This window comes from Dasypus novemcinctus, chromosome 16 (genome assembly GCF_030445035.2).
Source record: "Dasypus novemcinctus isolate mDasNov1 chromosome 16, mDasNov1.1.hap2, whole genome shotgun sequence".
In the NCBI taxonomy this organism is placed as follows: Eukaryota; Metazoa; Chordata; class Mammalia; order Cingulata; family Dasypodidae; genus Dasypus; species Dasypus novemcinctus.
In genome coordinates this window covers 37284643-37308484 of record NC_080688.1, presented here as the reverse complement: position 1 = coordinate 37308484, position 23842 = coordinate 37284643, and the positions used below count along the sequence as shown (strand labels likewise).

The 23842-nt window shown below is 35.7% G+C and overlaps 1 protein-coding gene across 1 annotated transcript in view; it reads right to left on the bottom strand.

Annotated features, from left to right (window-relative positions):
* The window catches only part of MIB1 (MIB E3 ubiquitin protein ligase 1), a 151121-nt gene that overhangs the window by 96888 nt on the left and 30391 nt on the right, over positions 1-23842 (bottom strand). Inside the window, exons 3-6 of the mRNA XM_004465108.5 lie at positions 21673-21802; positions 13210-13314; positions 6484-6550; positions 4876-5080 (exon numbers count right to left, since the gene is read on the bottom strand). Of these exons, the coding sequence (XP_004465165.1) occupies positions 4876-5080; positions 6484-6550; positions 13210-13314; positions 21673-21802 (507 nt within the window). The remainder of the gene's footprint in view (positions 1-4875; positions 5081-6483; positions 6551-13209; positions 13315-21672; positions 21803-23842) is intronic.

Sequence of the window (23842 nt, the reverse complement as noted above, 5' to 3'; positions counted from 1 at the left end):
CCAGTAGAAATGACCACTCTTTTCTCTGCCCTCAGAATAACCTGAATATTACTTATCCTATTACTTATTATTACTTATAATATTACATATTACTTATAACATTTTAGTGCAGTTATTTGTGGTTTTGTCTACTGAAACTAAAGAGAAAACCTCTTCAAAGCAGGGAACATGTCTAAATTGTCTTTGTAATCTCAGCCCTAATTAGTGCCTAACACAGAATACTATTTAATAAAATTGTTGAGTAAATAAAGAACAAAAAATATTATTTTCTAGAACTTAAATGTCGTATTCCTGCTAAAACTTTAATGTCCTAGAAAGAATTTTGCAAGTAACAATCCTAATGTGTTAAATAATTTCTAAACACCAAAGAGAATATTTAACACAAAATGTGTATTATTAGTTCATGCCAACCTGAACTTAAACTGTATCCTTAAGATTTTTCTCGTCTTTTTTTAACAGCTTTATTGCAATATAATTCACATGCCATAAAATTCACCCTTTTAAAATATTAATTCTGTGGTTTTTGGTATATTCAGAGAATATACATCCATCACAATCTATTTCATTTAACAGTTCAAAAAGGCACTCCCCCTGAAAAAATAAAAAAATAAGTAAATAAAAAACACCCCATAAATCATTAACAGTCATTAATAGCATTTTCCCCACCACTCCTCTACATTCTGTTTCTACAGATTTGCTTATTCTATACATTTTATATAAATAAACTCACACAACACGTGGTCTTTTGTGAATGCCTTCATTCGCCTAGTTTGATGATTTCAAGGTTCATCTATATTGCAACGTGTCAGTACTTCATTCTATTTTATGGCCAAATAATATTTCACTGTGTGTGTGTGTGTGTGTGTGTGTGTGTGTGTGTGTGTGTGTATAATACATTTTGTTTATTCAATCATCATTTGATAGGTATTTGGGTTGTTCACAATTTTTGGCTATTATGAATAATGCTTCTATAGACATTCATGTACAGGTTGCTGTACACATGGTTTTTTGTTGTTTTTTTTGGTTTCTTTCATTTTGGGTTATTTGGGTGGGGGGGGTTTCTTGTTTGTAGAGAAACACATTTTGGTTTACAAAGGTATAGGAAAATTCATAATATATTTGTTACTGAACTTCATTTTATTAGTAAAAGATTTTTCAAAAATCAATGACATTTTTTATCCATTGGTTATTCCTAATATTCTTTGTTCAGCCAATTTGTCATTATTTATTTAAACATAAAATACTTTGAGCCTCTATAATCATAAATTCCAGAGCAAATTATGATTCTGTTCTGTTATTTTCCATCAACATACTTTGCTTCTGCCAGCACATTATTCTCATGGTTTGATAAAGGAGCTTCTTTTGTTATTTAAAGAGCTGTTTACAGAGCAAGTGTACCTCTGAATGTAAGTAACATCTAAATTATGTCTTAGATCAATTTATATTAAAATCTGCTACTTACATAGATTTGTGCTAAGAGTCCAATTTTTTTGTTTAGCATTTGTTGAATAAATGAATTATTAAGAATTTAGGACAAGTTAAATTTTTTAAAAGAGGAGATTTAGTTGGATAAAACAGATGAGGTGTTGAAGTCCCACTGTAGGAGAGTAACTTAATGCAGTCTTCCTAGATCAACAAGACTCAGAGAGATCATATTAACAAAATTGGATGTAGCATTTTGAAGTTTATTAAGCTTCTTCAAATTCATTATTTCATAAAATCTGCATAATTTCTATCTCCAATATATGTCTCAAGTATGTATACTTCTCTCCCTCCTCCTATACTGCCCCTCCTTAGTCCCAGCTTCCATCACTGCTGCCTGGGACTACTACATGTTTTTAATTCTCATTTATATACCCAAGAGGGGAAGACAAGGTCATAAGTTAACTCTATGCTTAATATTTTGAGAACTACCAAACTGTTTTCCAAAGTGAGTACATCATTTATAATCCTACCCACAATGTTTGAGCATCCCAATTTCTCCATATCCTCACCAGTATTTGTTGTTGTTTTTTAATTACAGCCATCCTAGTGTGTGAAGTGGTATCTCAATGTGGCTTTGATTTGCATTTCCATAATAAGTAATGATGTTAAGCATCTTTTCATGTGCTTACTGGCCATTTGTATATCTTCCTTGGAGAAATGTCTATCCAAATCCTTTGCCCATTTTCCATTTGGACTAGTTGCTTTTTGTTGTTAAACTGTTGAAGAGTTCTTCATATATTCTAGACTCATGTTCCTTATCAAACATATGATTTGCAAATATTTTCTCCCATTCCATGGGTTGTCTTTTCACTTTCCTGATAAGTGTCCTTTGAAGCACAAAAGATTTTTAATTTTGATGAAGCCCAATTTATTTGTTTTGAGTGTCACAGCTAAGAAACTATTGCCTAATGGAGTACAGAGAGATTTATGCTTATGTTTTCTAAGAATTTTACAGTTTTAACTCTTAGGTTTAGGTCTTTGAGTTACGGTATGAAGAAAGAGTCTAATTTCATTCTTTTGCATGTGGATATATGTTTTCCCAGCACCATTTGCTGAAAAGACTATTCTTTCCCCCAATGAACTGTCTGGGATCCTTGTCAAAAATCAAGGGCCTTAAATACAAGAGTTATTTCATGAGTCTCAAGTCTATTAATCTATCTATTCATCTTTATGCCAGTAGCACATTATCTTGATTACTGTAGCTTGATGGTACATTTTGAAATTGGAAGTGTGAGACATCCAACTTTGTTCTTTATCAAGATTGTTTTGGCTACTCTGAATTTCCATATGAATTTTAGAATCCCTTGTCAATTTATACAAAAAAGACACTGGGATTTTGATAGGGAATGCACTGAATCTATAGACTAGTTTGGGGAATACTGCCAACTTAAGACTATTAAATCTTCCAATACATGAACATGGAATGTCTTTGTATTTATTTAGGGCTTTATTAACTTCTTTCACAATGCTTTATAGTTTTCAGGGTACAAGTCAAACTTATTCCTAAGTATTTTATTCTTTGTGATTCTATTGTAAATGGAACTGCTCTTTTAATTTCATATCCAGATTGTTCAACACTAGTGTATAGAAATGCAAACGATTATTACATATGGATTTTATATCCTGTCCCTTGTGGAATTCATTTATTAGTGCTAACAATTGCTTTGTGAATTCTTTGGGTTTTTCTTAACAAAAGATCATGTCTTCTGTGAACAAAGATAGTTTTATTTCTTACATTCCTTTACTTCTTCCTTTTATTTCTTTTTCTTGCATAATTTCCCTGGCTAGAATGTCTAATTCAATGTTGAAAAGAAGTGAGAAAAGCACACACCCTTCGTCTTATTCCTGACCTTAGGGAAAATATATCAGTCTTCACCATCAAGTACAACGTTAGCTCTGGGTTTTTTAATAAAAGTTCTTCATCTGGCTGAGGAATTAACCTTCTTTTCCTTTTCAATTCAGTTTTTTTCTCATGAACAGGTGCTGGATATTATCAAATGCTTTTTCTATGTATATTAAGTGACCCTGTTTGTAACTAAAGTTTTAACACAATTACAGCCAATTCTATGCTTTGGTAAGCAACTTAATGGCAACTTTTCTAATTCTATATAAAAATCCCTCCTAAAGAACCTCAAAAAGTTAAGTTTCCCTGTTTTCAATAACAAAGCTTTGACAAATATTCGATTCAGCCAGTGTTTTTTCTTCTTCAAAATACTGTAAGAAAACCAATAAATGGGATATATTTTGGCCCTTTGGGGCACATATATAAAAAGTATAGATAAGCCCGGCCTTAAAGAAACTCAAGCCTTAAAGAGACTCACGATCTAGAGATCAAATAGAAAAAAAATTTTAATAGTTAATATATAGGACAGCTTAACAGATGAAAAGTATTTACATATACCAAGGGAAATGGAGGGAGAGAGGAGGCCTCCAAAGCATATGAGTTCAATATTTATAGCATGCAGAGGAGTCAATCCAGAAAAAGGAGTAAAGAAGGAAAAGTTATTCTACATAGAGAGAGTGGTACATGCAGGAATAGATGTGAGGAAATACATGCAATTCTATATTACTGATAAAGACTAAGTGTGTGTACGTGTCTGTGGCAAGAGACAGCTGTGTTAACAGGAGATGATACTGGGAAGTAGACTTGGCCCAGTGGTTAGGGCATCCGCCTACCACATGGGAGGTCCAAAGTTCAAACCCTAGGCCTTCTTGACCCGTAAGGAGCTGGCCCATGTGCAGTGCTGATGCACACAAGGAGTGCCATACCACGCCAGGGTGTCTCCCACACGGGGTAGCCCCACGCACAAGGAGTACACTCTGTAAGGAGAGCCGCCCAGTACCAAAGAAAGTACAGCCTGCCCAAGAATGGCACCGCAAAAACAGAGAGCTGACACAACAAGATGACGCAACAAAAAAGAAACACAAATTCCCGGTGCCACTGATAAGAAGCGGTCAGAGAAGAACACACAGCGAATGGACACTGAGAGTAGACAACTGCGGAAGGGGGGGGGAAGGGGAGAGAAATTGAAAAAAAGAGATGATACAGAGAAAAATGGGTAGATAATTTTGAATTTTATCCTTCTCATTCATTATAAAAGCACAGAACTCTACCTATACCTGGACCTAATACTGATATAACGTATTCTACTCCCTGAATAAAAATTTTAAAAAAGGATATAACATTTTATCATATATATATACTTATATAAATTCATAAACACACAGAATTTTTATAATTTGTTCCCTCCACTTTACCACATATTCTGGATTCTTATATACTAAGAGCTACTTTAATGACTGGTTATATCACATTATTTGCTCATTAAGGCTCTTTCCTCTATCACTAATTCTATTTGCCATTATCCAAAAGTAAGAAAAATCACCAACCTATTTCCACTTGGATACTGTACTACAATGTCATGATCTTCATCAATGCCACAAACAGTTCCAGTTGTAGTTAAAGTCTCAAACATGCCATCAGTCCATCCTCCATGGCCATGTTGCAAAGACTGTACAATTTCTAGGTCAAGATCTATATTTACAAGGTCACCAATCTGCAATCCACCAGGATTCCGGTTACCATTCTGCTCACCTTTAATTGCAGATGGAGTTGGGGGTGAGGAAAAAAAAAAGTAAAGTCACAGAAACAACCAATATAACACTATATATTTTAAAATAAGACTAAGGTTTAGATACTTTAGTTCTAGCTACCATCTAATCTTAAAATGTTTTAAGAATACACTGTAAGTATAAGATTTTAGAATTAGAGCACATAGGAAAAAAAGAAAGAAAACAAACTGGCTTTAAAATGCAGATAATGTGATTGATGATCTATAACAAAGACTAAACAGTAGAATCTATAAAAGGCTTTACAACCCCATGTCAGAACATAAAGTTCTGGGTATTGAAAACTTTCACATTTCTGCCTGGATGACTGTTTTGTTGCTGTTGTTTGGTTTTTTTTTTAGGTACCAGGGATTGAATCAAGGACCTCATATATGGTAAGCGGGTGCTCAACCACTGAGATACACCCACTTCCCTGGATGACTTTTGACTGACTGTGTCAGAGCCACATTAACTTAATGAAAGACCATGAACAACAATTCTGGCATTACTCTCTGAAGTGTTTGGTAAGCTCTTTTTAACAAATAGCTCTTGTGACTTTTGACTAAAAAACATTTTTAAATATTTCAAAGTTCATTCCCTAGATTATTTTTAAAAGCTAGTTCTAGAACGAAGGATTCAGGACCATAAAACACTATACTAAGGAACTCAATTTGGGCATATTCATTCTATACTTTTCTTTTGGCAAGACACAAAACAAAATTTCTAAAAACAAGAGAAATGGGTGATCTCAACATAAACACAGGTATTTCTTCCAAAATCTCCTGTTTTAAAAAACTACGTTTTGCTGCAAGGAAACGGTACCTTTTGGCAACAAAGCAAGTCAAATGATTTGGAAAGAGGTCCATTTAGTTCACATGAGACAGGAAATCCTTTATTCAGAGACTATAAAATGAAGAATCCATAAAATCTACAAATAAAAATTTGGTTTTCTTGCTCTTTATTTTAATGATACATTAAATTATATTTATAATATTGCCTTAATTTTAGAGCTATTCTTGTGTATTAAGAAAAATTTTCCAGAAATTGTAACCATTTTAATCGATAGTATCTATAAGCACTAAAGCATCGACCCTTCTCTCAGAAATGCATGAAATAAAACACTGAAATCCAAGTTTTCAACAATATAACCTTATGGTTGGAAAGTGAAAGTTTTAAATATATGATATATAAATGCATATGAATTATCAAGACACAACTCCTCTGAGTCTAATCATTAAAAAGGAGCAAATGCTTTAAAGTCAAAATAGAACCAAAGAAGTATTTCTCTAAATAACTTCAATGGTAATTAATATTTTTTAAAGTCTAAAATTACTGATTCCATAAACGCTGACCCATTCTTTAACAATTTTCTCCCACTTCCTGACTCACCTAGCACAGGGCAGTGATCTCTGTAGAAAGAACCTCCTTTGGCATCCTGGACACACTTCAAATCAGACTAAAAATAAAAGAAACCAGGAAAACAATCCATGAAAACTTTCAAGAATGGCTCAATCCTTGAAATAGGAAAAAAAGGTTCACTCAAAATATATCTTCAAAAGAAGTCAAGAGTAGCGTTAAGTTAATGGCCACACTAAAGATGCTTTCAAAAGCCTTGACAAAACTATAAACCTAATCTTCCAGGAGGTCATATTTTATTTACTATAAGCTCTTATTTAACGCTCAAAATTTAAATGCCTGAATTGCATTATAACATTTTCAAAAACACATACTACATGATCAGAGAGCAAGATAGCAGCGGAGTAAGGAGCTCCTAGAGTCAGCTCCTGCTACAGGACAGTTAACCCAGGGCTCTCTGGAGCTAGCTGAAGCACGTGTTTGGGGGCTCCAGGAGGCCAGAAGAGCATCCTGCAACATACTTGAAGGAGTGGAAGGAGGAGATGCCTGTCTACAGAGAAGACTCGTAAGTAGAGCTCTCCACACCACGGAGGCCAGTGCCCATCCTCCACTGGAGGCACAAGCTGCCTCGGGAGCTGTTCCCTGGCTGGAATTGAAAGCTCCACTTCCTCAAAATGGGGGAGGAAGAGATAGTTTGGCACCCATTTTAGCTACGATGAGGAAATTCAGTGGGCTACAGTATGATCTTAAGAACAGCTAAGGTTTTAGCCTGTTCATGTTAGAAAGAGGCCGAGAGCTGCCATCTTAACTCCACGCCCCACACGAGGGGAAGCAGTGCAAACTGAAAATCCCAGTGCTGGTGGGGACCAGCTGCTTCCCATCCAGATCAGATTGCAGCTCTAGCCTAAGCCCCAATGCCACCTCCAGCAGGGAGGAAGCTGAGGGGACCTGCACCAGTCTCACCGCAGAGGTCAGTGATTATCCTGCTCTGGAGGCACAAGCCACCTGAGGAGCTGTTCTGTGACAGGAATTGGAAGCTCCATTTCCCAGAAACAGGGGAGGAGGAGATGGTTGGCTGCCCACTTTGGCTACAGATTGGGAGACTTGGGTGGCTAAGAGATAACCCTGGGAATGGCTTGGGTGAGACCCAGCCCAAGTCAGAAAGAGGCCAGTAGCTGTCATTCTGACTCTAACCCTAGCCTGAGGGGAGGCCAGGCTGACTGAAACTCTCAGTGTAGGCAGGAACCAGTTTCTTCCACCCAGATCAGCCTGCAATGCACCTAAGCTTCAGCTCTGCCTCTGGCAGGAAGGAGGCTGAGGAGACCTGCACCAGCCTATAGAAATAACTGCAGAGAACTATGGCTGGCATTGACTGAAAATCAGAAGTCTACCAGGGCAACTGCGGTCATCCTGTACCTGCACTGCATGGATTGCTGCCCACACCTACAGCCCCAGGCAGGGAAGAAAGGGATGTGAAGCTTCATCCATCTCTCTGGGCAACTACAGTCTAGGCCTACCCGTGGATTATTCCATATAGCTTTGACTTTGTCCCTACCCCTAGCAAAGAAGAAAGCTGGAAGAAGCATCATTGGTCCCTGGTGCAATGAGGGCAGCTTAAGCCTCCACAGCTTACAGAACCAACTACATGCTTGGCTCCGACTGCACAACCAGCAAGGGAGAAAGGATAGGAAGCCCTAAACTAAAGAGAAAAACTGCACCCAGAATAAATACCCTAGTAAGCCAGATGCGAAGACACCAACAAAAAATTACAATCCACACCAAGAAACAAGAAGCTATGGCCCAGTTAAAGGAACAAGATAAGCCTCCAGATGACATAAAGGAGTTGAGACAACTAATTATAGATGTTCAAACAAATTTCCTTAATAAATTCAATGAGATGGCTAAAGAGATTAAGGATATTAAAAAGACATTGGATGAGCACAAAGAAGAATTTGAAAGCATACATAGAAAAATAGCAGATCTTATGGAAATGAAAGGTGCAATCAATGAAATTAAAAAAACACTGGAATCATATAATAGCAGATTTGAGGAAGCAGAAGAAAGGATTGGTCAGTTTGAAATGGCCTCTGAAAGTGAACATACAAAAGAACAGATGAAGAAAAGAATGGAAAAAATTGAATAAGGTCTCAGGGAACTAAATGACAGCAAAAGGCATGCAAACATATGTGTCATGGGTGCCCTAGAAGAAGAGAAGGGAAAAGGGGCAGAAGGAATATTTTAAAAAATAATGGTAGAAAAGTTCCCAACTCTACTGAAGGACATAGATATACCTGTCCAAGAAGCAAAACGTACTCCCATCCAAAAACATCTAACAGACTAACTCCAAGACACATACTCATCAGAATGTCAAAGGTCAAAGACAAAGAATTCTGAGAGCAGCAAGAGAAAAGCAATGCATAACATATAAGGGATATCCAATAAGATTAAGTGATTTCTTACCAGAAACCATGGAGGCAAGAAGAGAGTGGTCTGATATATTTAAGATACTACAAGAGAAAAACTTCCAGCCAAGAATCTTATATCCAGCAAGACTGTTTTTCAAAAATGAGGGTGAAATTAGAATATTCACAGACAAACAGAAACTGAGAGAGTTTCTAGGCAAGAGACCAGAATTTCAGGAAATACTAAAGGGTGTGCCAGAACCTGAAAAGAAAAGACAGGAGAGAGAGGCCTGGAAGAGAGTCCAGAAATGAAGATTATATCAATAAAAGTAACTACAAGTGTCAAGAGAGTGGTGAAAATAAAATATGACAGATAAAACTCAAATAGGACTAAACTTAACCAATGATGTAAATAAAGCACTTGTATTCAGAAAACTGCAACTCAATGTTAAACAAATAAAAAAAGCCCTAAATAACTAGAAGAACATTCCATGCTCATGGATTGGAAGACTAAATATCATTAAGATGTCAGTTCTATTCAAATTGATATACAGATTTAATGCAATCCCGATAAAAATTCCACCAGCACTAAAGAAAAAATTGAAAACTCAATCATTAAATTTATTTGGAAGGGTAAGGAGTCCTGAATAGCCAGAAACATCATAAAAAGGAAAAGTGAACCCTCATCTCCATACTTTAAATCATAATATCTACCTATAGTGGTAAAAACAGCATGATACTGGCCTAAAGACAGACACAATAGACCAATGGAACCAAATTTATGGTTCAGAAACAGACCCTCACAGATACGGTCAAGTGATTTTTGACTAGCCTGTCAAAGTCACACAGCTCAGGCAGAACAATCCATTCAACAAATGTGCTGGAAAGAATTGGACATCCATAGCTGAAAGAAGGAAAGAGGACCACTATCTCATACCTTACTCAAAAATTAACTCAAAATGGATCAAAAAAACTAAAAATAAAAGAACCATAAAACTTCTGGAAGAAATTATTGGAAAATATCTTCAAGACCTGATGGTAGGTGTGGATTCTTAAAGAAGATAAGAGGACTGAGTGAACTACTGATGTTTAATGTATGTAGAAGTTTTAAATAGCTTTACTGTAAAATTGTAGAAATGTATCCAGTGGATGGTAACACACAGTGAGTAACAGCTAGTTTATAAATGGGGATGTGATTGAAAATGGTAGTCTAGTTATGTAAATGCCAATTAACAGAATGGTTGAGAATAATCTAGGAACTGGATAGCACAGTAAACCAAGAGGTGCGTGAGAACTTTGATTGATGGTACAGATGCAAAAGTGTCCTTTGTTAGCTAGAACAAATGTATATCACTACTGCAGGGTGTTGGGAATGTGGAGAAGCATGGGGAAAATACAGGTGGAGTGACCTATGGACTATGGTTAGTAGTAATAATTTAATATTTTTGCACCTATGCAAAAGATGTACTCTGTTGATACTGAGGCAGTATGGAAAATGTGAGCCAAATGTATGCTATGGACATGGCAATAATCAGATGATACTATTTTTATCTGTAGCAAATGACACGCCACGTTGTGGTGTGTTGATGGAGGGGTATTGTTTGGGAATTCTGCACATGTGCATGATTGTTTTATAAGTTTATGACTTCTGTCATAAAAAAATAAATTTAAAAAATAATAATGGGGTGGGTTGGGGGAAAAACACACCAAATGTAAGATAAGAACTATCATTAGTAGTAAGATTTTGACTATGTTCTTTCAGAGTTTGCAACCAACATCTCATGACAATACATGGTGTTGGTGGAGGGTTGATATATGGGACTCCTGTATGACATTATGCATGTTTGCTTTGTAAGTTCACAACTTTTACTATATACTTAATTGTTTATGTATGTTCATATATAAGTGATATAAAGATAGTAATAATCAGATTGGTTAGGGGAAAAATACTTTGTCTAGTAGTAATATTTTGACAATGTTCTTTAATCATTAGTTAAAAAGGTTTAAAAACAACGCAAGTTACTGGTGGTAGGCTGAGACGTTATATATGTTTGTTTGATGTTATGTTTGTTTTTTAAGTTCACAACTATTACACATTTATTGTTTATGTATGTTTGTGTATGAGTGATACATTTCAATTAAAAATAAGTTTAAAAAAAACATGCTACAAGATTACAACCAATATCATTATCTGAAATGTGTATACATTTAGTTGTTTTTTTTTTAGGAGGTACTAGGGAACAAACTCAAGTAAGCAGGTGCTTAATCACTGAGCTACATCCGCTCCCCAATGAGAGTTGGGTTTTTGTTTGTTTGTTTGCTTGTTTGGTACCTCATACATGAGAAGCAGGTGCTTAACCACTTGAGCTACATCTGCTCCCCTAATTTTAAAAGTACTTTTACAAAAAAAATTTCATCTCATTTGATCTTCCCAACTTTATGAAATCATAAAGCAGGTATTAATTAAATTTTGTAAATAAGGAAGATGAAGACAATAAATTAAGAAAGTATCCAAAATTAAACAGCCAGGAAGTAAAAAAGATGGAACAAATTCCAATCTTTTGATTCCTTATAAAGAAATCCTTTACATTTTTTTTATTAGTATCAACTTTCGTCCTTATTTCATCCTTATTATAACTAGGTTATGGCAAGTTCTTTTCCAATTAGCTTTTAAAGAAGACAAATTACAGCTGAGGGAGCAGTGGTAGAATGAAAAATACAGAAAATGTGAACTTAGAATAGCAATCTTGGTAGTTACTGTAAAATTCTACAAGTAGATTTACTTGAAAACGTCTTACAATACCTGGCACACATAATAGGTAATCAGTATATATTATTTATTCTATTAAGGAAAGTTCCTTTACACATACACATATATATATATACACAGAACTCAATTCTCTTTTATAGCCCTTTGCTCACATTTAGCTCAGGGCCAAATTGTTTTAATATGACACTACTAACCAAGCAATTATCCTTCTATTATAGCAATCTATCTTAAGAAAATACACCCACAAGTGTGCAAAGACTTATGCACAAGAATGCAACACTGTTTGCCAAAAGTGGGGAAAAAGAAACACCCAACCTACATACCCATCAATAGGAATCTGATTAAATAAATAAGGTCTTAACCATACAAAGGAACACTACTCAGCCATCAAAAAAAAAAAAGAATGGGATCGATATATTTACTACTCATTAAGTACTGAACACAAATAGATTTAAGGCTATACTTGAAAGTTAAAAATCAGTTGGAATCCTATGAAAATCCACAATTTGAAAACAGGCATGAAGATAATGGAAAAATGATAACCGATGCTATATACAATTGTAAAAATTGGCAAGTAAAGTATTTGTTTAGACTCACATGGCTACTTTTATATATAAATGGAATAAATTAAGGCAAAGAGACAGTAGGATATTTTCTTCCCTCTTGTGGGCATAAAATAATTGAGAAAAGGAAGATATTAAAGAATTCTTTGAATGAGAAATGTACTCAATATTCAAAAGATGTCAAAGGTATTATTTGGAAATTAATATAAAGTTTAATTATACCCTGTAAATTAAACAGCTACAGTTAACATTTGAACAATGGTCCATGAAACGCAGAAATATAGGGCAATGCATTGAATAAGCTTCCATTATTCTCCAAAGTTCCTAAGTAACTCAAAGTGTTCCTAAGCCAATCATTTTCAACTATCAACATTCCACTTTTAAAACATAGGGAAAAAAAAAACCTTAAAAATAATTTTAACAACTATTCTAAATTATACTTTTATCAGCTAACAAAGCATAAATCTCATTACAGCAAAATGTTAACAGGGAAAACTGTGTGGTGAGGGTGGAGGATATATGGGAATTCTGTGCTTTCTGTATGATTTTTCTGTAAACCTACAACTGCTCTAATAAAATTTTTTAAAAAAAAGGAAAGAATTCTCACTATAATACTGTCCTCAAGGTGCACACCATTAGAGTGGACTTACAAATGATTCTAAATCTTTCTGATGAACTTTAGTAAATAAACCCCTAGATTACATTATAAGGGATCAGCTCTATTTAATCAATACACAGTAAGATACCCAAACATTAACTGTGGGCAAAATCCTATTTACTATTAAATGGTTTAGACACACATAGTAAACATGTAAAGGTCTTGCAAGATTATTAAATTCTCACTGTAGAGATGTCCTTCCTTTTGCACATTCATGATTCAGATAACTGTATTCACAAGGGACTTCCTAATGCATGCAATGACAGAAGGAGGTGACAAAAGAAAAAAAATAATAAAAGAGTTATTCTTATTATCCTTCTTTCACCCAACCGACATTCTCATCTTTTGTTGTTCTTCACTACTTACCATGCCCTCAAAGCCAACTCTGTAAAGGTTCTTAGCACCATTATCCCAGAGAACATATGCTGCGCTGTGGGGGCTTGATGCACTCCAGTCCTGGATTTCAGTCACCTAACAGAAATTTTATAATCATTATATTTAAATCTTAAAAATCATTTTACCTATTACATCAGGTTATAACAGGTTCATGAAAAATACTTAAATTATCATTAGAATTAGAAGGCAATTTCTAAACCCACTAAAGAAATTTTAAATTGGAAGGCTTAGAGGTTAAAGATTATCAGAAAATACATAATTCAATATAAAAGGATTTTTTAAGAGAATGGTATATTCTTCTAAACCCATTACGCAATATAAAATTAGAAATCTTTGCTCAAATACCCAGAATGACTCAAGATAAACTCTTTGGTTGTCTAAAACCCAACAAACACAAGGTTCTTAAATCAGTGGCAATGTTCCAAGAGGACTAGTGTTGTAGAACCCTTCAGTTACTCCCAAATCAACAGGTCATCTAAGCTAAAGGAGCATGTTCAAAATAGAAACCGAGACACAATCTTTAGGCCTTCTGTCCAACCAAATTGATTACTAAGTCCATTAGATATTAAAAATACTGGGGTTGGGAATCAGATGTGACTCAATCAACTGGGCTCCCGACTACCATATAGGAGGCCCTGGGTTCACATCCCGGGGCCTCCTTGTGAAGGCAAGCTGGCCCGCGCCCGCAGAGAGGTGACGGCCCGTGCCCGCAGAGAGCTGATGCAGCAAGATGATGCAACAAAGTGAGACAAGCTGACACAGAAGAATGCACAGTGAATGGACACAGAGCGCAGATAGCAAGCAAGCCACAAGGGGGGAGGGGTATAAATAAATAAATTTTTTTACATTAAAAAAAAACAAATACTGGTTGCCATTGCTTCAGGGCCAATGCTTAAGAATCAAGAAAACAAAAATGAGACACAAATGAACATTACATGTGGGTATTTTCAAATAAACCAGTCTATAACTAAGAGTATGAAATTTCACACATACCATTCAGTTTACTTTTCTCCATCCTTCACACTTACAATAAGCCACATACACCCCACACTTCATAGTTATGACTGACTGATGCTAAATATAATTTTTAATTTGAGCTTAGAAACCCTTAATATAAGATATACAAGGGTTCTTTCTTTTTTATCCTTTGTTTAAAAATAGTTTTGTAAAAACTAGTTTACAAACTAAAGAAATCGTTTCTTATGGTGCTTTTGCAGGCATAAAAGTTTTAATGTTTGAGAGCTAATGAATCACTTTAAAAATACTTTAAAAAAATAATAAAAAATTAAATGAACACACATGTATCTAAGAAAAAAAGTATTACCAGTACTTTCCAAGTCCCCTCTGGATCTCTCCCCAGTCCCATCCCCCTGCCTCCCAACAGAGGCAGCTACCACCCTGAATTTGGAGTCCATCAATGCCTTGTTTTGTTGTATGATTTTTGCATAATTAACCACACGTACAACCTTACAAAGCAACAGTTTCTAACGCTCTAAAGTGAAGCATGTAACCTTAAAAAATTTCTCCTAATATAGTCAGATTCTACTTTATTTTTTTATATCAAAAACTGTTAAATAAGTTTGTATTTTCAAGGGACAAAAAAGAAAAGACTCCAAATTTTACTTAAATCAATTCACCCTAAACTTCAAATTAATTGGGGTATAAATAAATTCATTAGTGAAGCTCAGAATCATTAAATAAAATTCCTTCATTTGTTAATATGATTCAATTTACTACTGAGGGGGAAACAAAGTGGAAGTGAAAGAAAATCATTACAGTAATTTTATACTTTTAATTCTGCTTAAGAAACATGTAAATTACTAGTAGATAAAAGGTTGACAAGAAACTCTATAAAGGATCAGATTGAAAATACCTGCACCCACTGATAAATCCTAGCATCACTATAAGTAGGACAATCAAATTTATGTTCCTTTTAATGTAATACAACAGGAAGTACAAAACACCACTTATAAGTACCCTTGCCAAAATAAATGAAGCTAAATCTGGTCAAGTCCCTAGGTCTAACAACCAGTTTACAAGAAACGAGGACACAAGTTAAAGAATATTATAAAGAATCAATTGGTCAAATCCAAAGAACCTGGGTTCTTCAACAAACAAATGGCATTTTTTAGAAAAGGGAGTAATTGTTGAAGCTTGGTGATAAGTACACAGGAATTTGTTGTACTATTTTTCCTACTCTGGTGTATGTGTGGCATTTTCCATAATAAAATGTTTTTTTAAAATACATAGCTTAGGGGGGCAGCGGACTTGGCCCAGTGGTTAGGGCGCCCGTCTACCACATGGGAGGTCCACGGTTCAAACCCCAGGCCTCCTTGACCCGTGTGGAGCTGGCCCATGTGCAGTGCTGATGCGCGCAAGGAGTGTCCTGCCTCGCAGGGGTGTCCCCCACGTAGGGGAACACCACACGCAAGGAGTGCGCCCCATAAGGAGAGCCACCCAGCGCGAAAGAAAGTGCAGCCTGCCCAGGAATGGCGCTGCCCACACAGAGAGCTGACACAACAAGATGACACAACGAAAAGAAACACAGATTCCCATGCCGCTGAGGACAACAGAAGCGGACAAAGAAGATGCCGCAAATAGACACAGAGAACAGACAACCAGGGTGGGGGGGAAGGGGAGAGAAATAAATGAATAAATAAATCTTTAAAAAAATATATATATATATATAAATAGAATAATAAAAAATAAAAAAATAAAATACATAGCTTAGTATCCTTATATGAAACAACTGACACATATTCACAAATATTTTTAAAAGTTAAAATACTAATATGTATACTACTACTACTAAAGAAACTCCTTAAGAATATATTATATAATGTGACAAAATGCTAATAAGTTAGTAAATTTGGGTATCTGGGTGTGGTTATGTTGGCTTTCTATGTATTTTTTAAAATAATTTTTGTACTTTCCTAAAAGTCTGGTGCTACTTCAAAATAAAAAGATAAAACTACATACTATTAATATGGGTTGCATCAGGGGAGTGAGAGAGAAGGCAGCCAACAGTGAAGGGAAAAGGCGAATGTTAAGTTCCTTCATTCACACACACAGGAAAATAAAACTGGCATTTGGTCTCAAATATGCATAAATATGTTACTCTGCAGACTTATTCTTATATTAGGCCCACCATTCAGAATCACATGTGCAAGATGGTCTAATTTACTTTTCATTTTTTTCTTAAAATGCAGTATGTGCTAAATCATAAACCAAAAATGTAATACAGATGACTCAAAGCCTCAGGAAAACAGTGCCATATAACAGAAACCCATAGAGTTCCATTTACATAAAACTTTGAATTTTAACACCACCTCCAAAAGCTAATGAAAAATTATTTCCAATTCTCTGGCCATGTCATTAATCAAGAGTGGAAAGAATATAAAGACATTTTCCAGAATGAAAGTGTTAAAAATTTACTTCACATGCACTCTTTCAAAAGATGTTACTGGAATGTGTGCTCTACCAAAAAAAAAAAAAAAAAGAATAAGCTAAGAAAGATGATGTTACAGGATAGAGAAAACATGATATCCAGCTGGGAGAGAGGCAAAAGGAATCCCTGAAAGAACATCAAAAGGAGCTCCAGGATGACCGCATCAAGAGCAACAAGTCCAGATGGCAGCCATTGTACCATTTTACTGGCCTGAGCCTCACCCAAATTCTCAAATGAACTGGACTGGTTTGAACTATATATTGTTGAAGTTCTTACTATCCTCTCCACCCTCATTCCCTGCCACCAGGATCAGCTGAGGTCCTTCATTTCACCACACAGAATTTTCTGCTTTGATCTGTTCCTAAGACTGTGAGGTGGGTCACGGTAAGCTTAGAAACAAAAAATACATAGCAACCCATCCCTCTGATCACATCCCTGGCCAATGCCCAGCGCATGGACCATATTTCTGCCTGCATGATGCCCCAACTATGATTCCCAGGACTTGCCCACTCTGACTTCTCCAGAAGGACTCTAATAAAATCCCAGGGAAGCTGAAGCAAAACAGGTTACCAAGAGACACTAGTCAATTTATAGTCTCCTGGGAGCCTTCATCTAAAACTGCCTGTTCTGCCCTGTCTTTCAAACAGCAAGGTCTGTGCTTGCTACTTGGTTTTTCAAAAATTAAATCCTAAATTCTGCAGGATTCTACTCTATGTGCACGATAAAGTTTTAAAAAGGGAATGATGAACATAAAAATCAGGATGGTAATTATCTTCAGGATTTACATTTGGGAAAGGGCGCACAGAAGGGGTTTTAAGGTACTCATAATATTCTCCTTCTTTAACTGTAGAGTGGGTATCAAAGCGTTCATTTTATCATTCTTTAAACTCTCAAACACATTTTATATATTCTTCTGTGTGTGTGATTCAGAGCTGCTATGAATGGTTGTGGACGTTGTTCACTGCATAAGGTACCTAGCTGAGAAATGAGTTGGGGCTGACATCCAGCCCAAGCTCCAACTGCCAGGACATATGTGTTGTGCAAAGAAGGCTGCTCCTGCTCCCAAACCTGAATAAGTGCCTTTTCTCTAGTACTCACAAAGGTACCATTAGCTTTCCACACCTTGCCCCCATAGGGCTTCACCCATCCAGAGGTGCTCTGCAAACTTCAATGTGCAAACAAATGACCTAGAGGTCCTGTTAAATGAAGATCCTGGTTTAAAAGGTACAGGGTGGAACATCTATTACCTATCACATTGATGCCAATGCTGCTGATCCACGAAAACACTAAAAAGAATTGAGATTGATATTTTTTGTTTGTATATCATCCCTTATTAAAATGCAAGCTTCAGGAAAGTAGGAACATTGCCTTCTTTGTTTACTGCCATATGCGCCCCAAATACTTGGAACAGAACGCTGCATACTAGTGCTCCATAAATATTTGTTGAAGTCTGCATCCTTAAAGTAAAAGTATTTAAAAATGCAATGGCTGAAATACATGTCTGACTTCCAAATATTAAAATTAGATCTTATTACTTAAAAGCAATATAACAATATTCTGAATTTAGAAAACAACTATTTGAGAAAATGATGTTAAAAATTCTTAAGTTCACACCCACACAAAAACAATTAAGAATGGGTAAAAGTGAACAGACATTTCTCCACAGAAGATATATAAATGGCCAATAAACACATGAAAAAATGCTAAAAGTCATTAGCTATTAGGGAAATGCAAACCAAAACCACAGTGAGATACTATTTCACACCTAGAATAATGCCTATTAAGAAAACGGAACATAAGTTTTGGAGAGGACATGGAAAAATAAGAACACTCGGTCGTTGCTGGTGGGAATGTAAAATGGTGCAGTCACTGTGGAAAACGGTTTGGCATCTCCTCAGGAAGTTAAGAAAAGAACTAACATATGACCTGGGAATCCCAGTTCTGTATATACCCAAAAGATTTGAAAGCAGGGACTAGAAAAGGTATTTGTGCAATAATGTTCACAGTATTATTCACAACTGCCAAAAGGTGGAAGCAAACCAAGTGTCCAACAACAGATGAATGGATAAACAAAATGTTGTAGTATAAACACAATGAAATATTATTCATCAGTAAAAATGAATGATGCTCTGATACATGCTACAATATAGATGGACCTTGAGGATATCATGTTGACTGAAATAAGCCAGACACAAAAGACAAATATTGTATGATCTCATATATATGAAATAATTAGAATGCAAATTCACGAAGTCAGAAATTACAACACAGGTTACCATGAGCTGCGTGGGGTGGGGAATGGGGAAGTTAATGCTTAATCGGTACAGAGTGATAATAGATGGTGATGGTAATGGTGGCAAAACACTATGAATGTAATTAACACCACTGAATTGTATAACTAAAGGTACATAAAATGAGTAATTTTAGGTCCTATACATGTTACCATTTTTTAAAAAGCAAAACTAAAAACTCCAGAACAAAAACAGTGAACCCTAATGTAAATTATGGACTAGAGTTAATAATAAATTTATAATGATATTGTTTCATCAAATGTAACAAAGGTACCACACTAATAAAAATATTAATAATGGAGAAAACTGTGGATGTGAGAGGGCATATATGGGAACTCTGTACTGTCTGCAGGATTTTTCTGTAAACCTACAACTGCTCTAATTAAAAATATATATATATCAAGTGAACACCAAAAGGATGGCATCTGAAGTCTTCATCAGCCAAATTACAAGGTGAAAACCATGACAATCTACAGCATTTAGCAAATTAGCAAGACTGAAACAGAGATTTATCAATGAATCTCATCATAACTGTATGTGCCTTGAGATTGATAGCTAATGATAGTATGAAGCCACCATAATTAGCAAGATATGTAAAAATAAACCATTCAGAACATGAGAGATAGAGAAAATATTTTTGTGGAAAGATTATAACTGAATATGCTGTTATTTTTTAAAACAATATTTTAAGGTTAAAATTTTTAAAAATTATGCTAGGTAAAGAAGTCAGACAAATTGAACAAATCATATAAGTATGATTTGACTTATATGAAATATGTAGAGTAGGCAAATTCATAGAGACATGAAGCAGATGAGAAGTTAAAGGGGGCTGGTAGCAGAGGGAATGGGGAATTATTGCCTGATGGGTACAGAGTCTCTGTTTGGGATGATAAAAAAGTTTTGGAAACAGATTATGGTTGCATCATCTAGTGATGGTTGCAACTGTGAATGTAATTGGTGCCACTGAATTGAATACGTAAAAATGGTTAAAATAACAAATTTTACGTTATGCATATTGTGGCAGTTTGATATTATTTATGAATTCCAAAAAGAGATATAGATTATGTTTGTAAACTGGTCTGTTCCTCTGGGCAGGATACTCTTTGACTGATTTAAATTCAAAGGCTTTATGTTTACTTGATTAATTCAAGATTAGGGCTTTGATTCGTCCATACCATTAGGGCATGCAGGTGTGAGTCCCTGCTCCATTGGTGGGCTATATAAATGGACATTCAAACAAGGAGGTCTTGACTGAATGTCTATGAGAGACCTCCATAGACAAGGAAGAGGAGAGAACTTGTAAACTTTGATCCTGCAGCCCTGGGAAGAGAGAGGAGCCATTTACCTGACAGTTTACAGCTGAGACCAGAAAGAAAGAAGCTCTCCAGCTACAGCTGAGATCAGAAGAAGCCAAGGCCATGGAGATTTAAGGAGAAGGAAGTCTGGACCCTCCAGATATCTATAGCCATCTTGCTTCAACACATGGCAACAGATATTTGATGAGAAAGTACCTCATGGTACCTTGAGTTGGCGTCTTTAGGGCCTTGTAACTGTAAGATTCTACCTCAAATAAATACCCTTTATAAAAGCCAACAAATTTCTGGTAGTCTGCATCAGCAACCCTTTTGGCTGACTAATACACATATTTACCACAATAAAAATAATTTTAATGGGAAAAAATCTACATAACACCAAGTCTTTACTGAAAAATAAAGAGGCTTCCAAGTTCCTATAAGGGGTTCCTCAGAAAACAGACTTTAAAATTATTATTCCTCAATGCAAAAAACTTTTTCTTTCCAACAAGATAGTAGTAGAAATGATAATAACTGGCATCTAACTCTCAAATGTCTGATGTTATACATCTTAGGATATTAAGCATCTAGCATAGCAGATTAATAATTTATCGACTGAACCAATGAATGAATGGTCAGCCAAAGCAACATGTGAACCCAGAAAAAAATAAAACCAACCCATTTACCCAAATATCTCTGGCTACCACATCCCAGTTAGATAGGCTATACAAAATTCCCCTCAGAATAACCGCTTTGACTTGACCACCCAGAGTGCCCTACATGCTACCTGAGAAAGTGAAGAATTAAGTCAACTGCTTAACAAATTAGCTACCATATCAGAAATGGCCTTCGAGGGAACAGACCATAAAACAGATAAATTAAAATTAAAATTTTAATGTTTGTGTAGTATATTAAATGTATTAATTTTTAAACAATCTAGTATATATTTCTATGATCAATTTCACATTTGGTTTCTACTTCATTATAATAAGCATAGTTTCGGTATAAACTTTGTCAACCTGAAACTAAAGGTTCTTCTGGATCTTGTCTTTTTCCCAAAAAAAATACACACAAAATTTTCAGAGCAAGAAAGTCAAGAGCATGAGATACAAGTTAGGGAGGATGGGCTCAAACAAGATGTTCGGCAAAGCATTCTTGACTACCATATGGCAACGTGAAGCCTAAGGTTAGGAAGTAAACCTGCACAACAACCCTCCCAAGGAATGCCAATGCTTACAGCACAGCAAGAGCATTTTATCCTCCAGGAAAATAAATAAACAAACGAAGATTTCAAAAATTCTTCCTGAGACAGAAAAATCCTGGGCCAAGAAATTCCAATTATGTAATAATCCTGAAAACAAAATTTTCTACAATAGTATAATGAATTAAGAAAAAACTTTACCTTTCCTCTACGTCCATTTCCACCATCTTGATCTTCCCACTGCCAGTCTACTCCTCGTACCACTCTGGCACCTGCAAAGATTCCTCTGGCTGTAATCTTCTTAGATTTTCTACGAGACTCTAACAGAACCCTAAAAATAAAATTATTTATTTTCAGGTTTATATAAAAATAGAAAATAGTAGTTTATTTTTTGAAAACAAGTTTATTAAAAGTTATTTTGAAAACATAAAAAACCTTTTTTTCAGGTTTATATAAAAACAGGAAACAGTAGTTTATTTTTTAAAAACAAGTTTATTAAAAGGGTTGTATTTAGGAAAGCAGATGTGGCTCAACTGATAGAGCTTCCGCCTACCATGTGGGAGGACCTGGATTCGATTCCTGGGACCTCCTGGTGAAAAAGAAGAAGAGAAAGTGTGCCCGCACAGCAAGCCAGTACCCATCCAAGTGCCCACATGGTGAGCCAGTGCCCGCACAAGTGCCTGCATGGTGAGCCAGTGCCCCACACAAGTAAGACATGCAGCAAGATGATGCACATCAAAAGAAAGACAAGGGGAGAGTCAAGGTTAAGTGCAGCAGAAACCAGGAACTGAGGTGGCGCAACTGACAGGGAACCTCTCTCCCCATCAGAGGTTTCCAGGATCGAATCACAGTGAATCATAGCGGAGAAAAAATGAGAAGACAACACAGACAGCAAAAACACCAAGGTGGGAGGAGAGGAAGGGGGGAAATTAAAAAATAAATAAACCTTTAAAAAAATTGTGGAAAATAAAGGGTTATATTCTAAAATAGAAAAGACTTTTCTTTGTTCTGGTTAATAACATAATAGCTTGATACAGGAATATCATTTACTCCACAAGTGATGATGATCGCAGTAGTACGCAATAGCTAACATTTACTAAAAACACTTACACATGTGTTGTGTTTTACACTCTTGAAGAGGAAGCTACTATAATAATATCCATTTTACAAATGAGGAACTGAGTTTCAAAGAGGTTAAATAATTTGCCTAAGGTCACAAAAGTTAAAAAAAAAAAAATGGAGGAGGCGGTTGTATATTTGAAACCAGTGTAATCACTTCAGGGTACCACTGTCTTCTTGGCAAACTCAAATCCTTACAGCCGCCAAGCAGGTATTATAAATGAATGAAGGAGGGTCTATGAAAGATCGCACCACAACAATGACAATGGCAAGTGACACTCAACCTCAGGATTAGGAAGACAACAGAAGTGGCAGGGCCTTTAGTAAACCAGAGAGCATAACGGTGCTAAAGGCTTCAGCTTTGCCTCAGCCTCAGCCAACTGCTGTTACAAACAAATGCAGACCCAGCATCGACAGTCTTCTGGTCTATGTGTTTTGTTGTTTGCTTTTTAAGGATCCATAAACATTTTAAAAGGTTAGCAATTATTCAAAATTTAGGATACTGTATATCCCAAGTAAAATACATCTGAGCCCTGGACTTGACCTACACCTGATTATACAAAGTACTGCATAATACAGAAGACTGTGGACTTTGAAAAAGATTCTACGTTCAACTAACTGGTCCAGGGACATCTATGCCTTACTCTTCTATAACCTTCTTATTCATATAATCAGAAAAGGTTTGTTTTCCATTTGCTTGTTATATTTTTGGTTTTTCTAATTTTATCCCATTTTTCTATTCATTTTAAAAACATCTATTATTCTCGAATGTCAAAAACTATAATACGAAAGAAAAAAATAAATAATTTGCCCCAAATCACTCAGTCAATAAATGGCAGGGTCAGGATGTGAACAGGACAATGTGACTCCAAAAACCATTCTTTCTACTACTCCTAGCTGCCTCCCTAGCTGGAATCCTTGCTTCTATTCATCATCTATATCTACATAAGACTCCATCACTTGAAACTCTGTACCCATTAAAAATTAATACTCCTCTTTCTTTGCTCTTAGGGCACTTAATAAATATCTTTAATATAATCCCAAATATCACGATTGTCACTCTTGATCCAATATTTCCCTTAATTTATAAACTCTTTAAAATTACTACGTGTCTTAAGTATCTTTGACATTGCCACTTCGTCTTAATAAATGCCTATGGACTCAATCAATGGGCCCAGTGTTCATCTGGTACCAATTAACAGAATGGAAGGTATAGTGAGAAGAAAACAGCCAGTTTCTCTTGAGCTGCCCT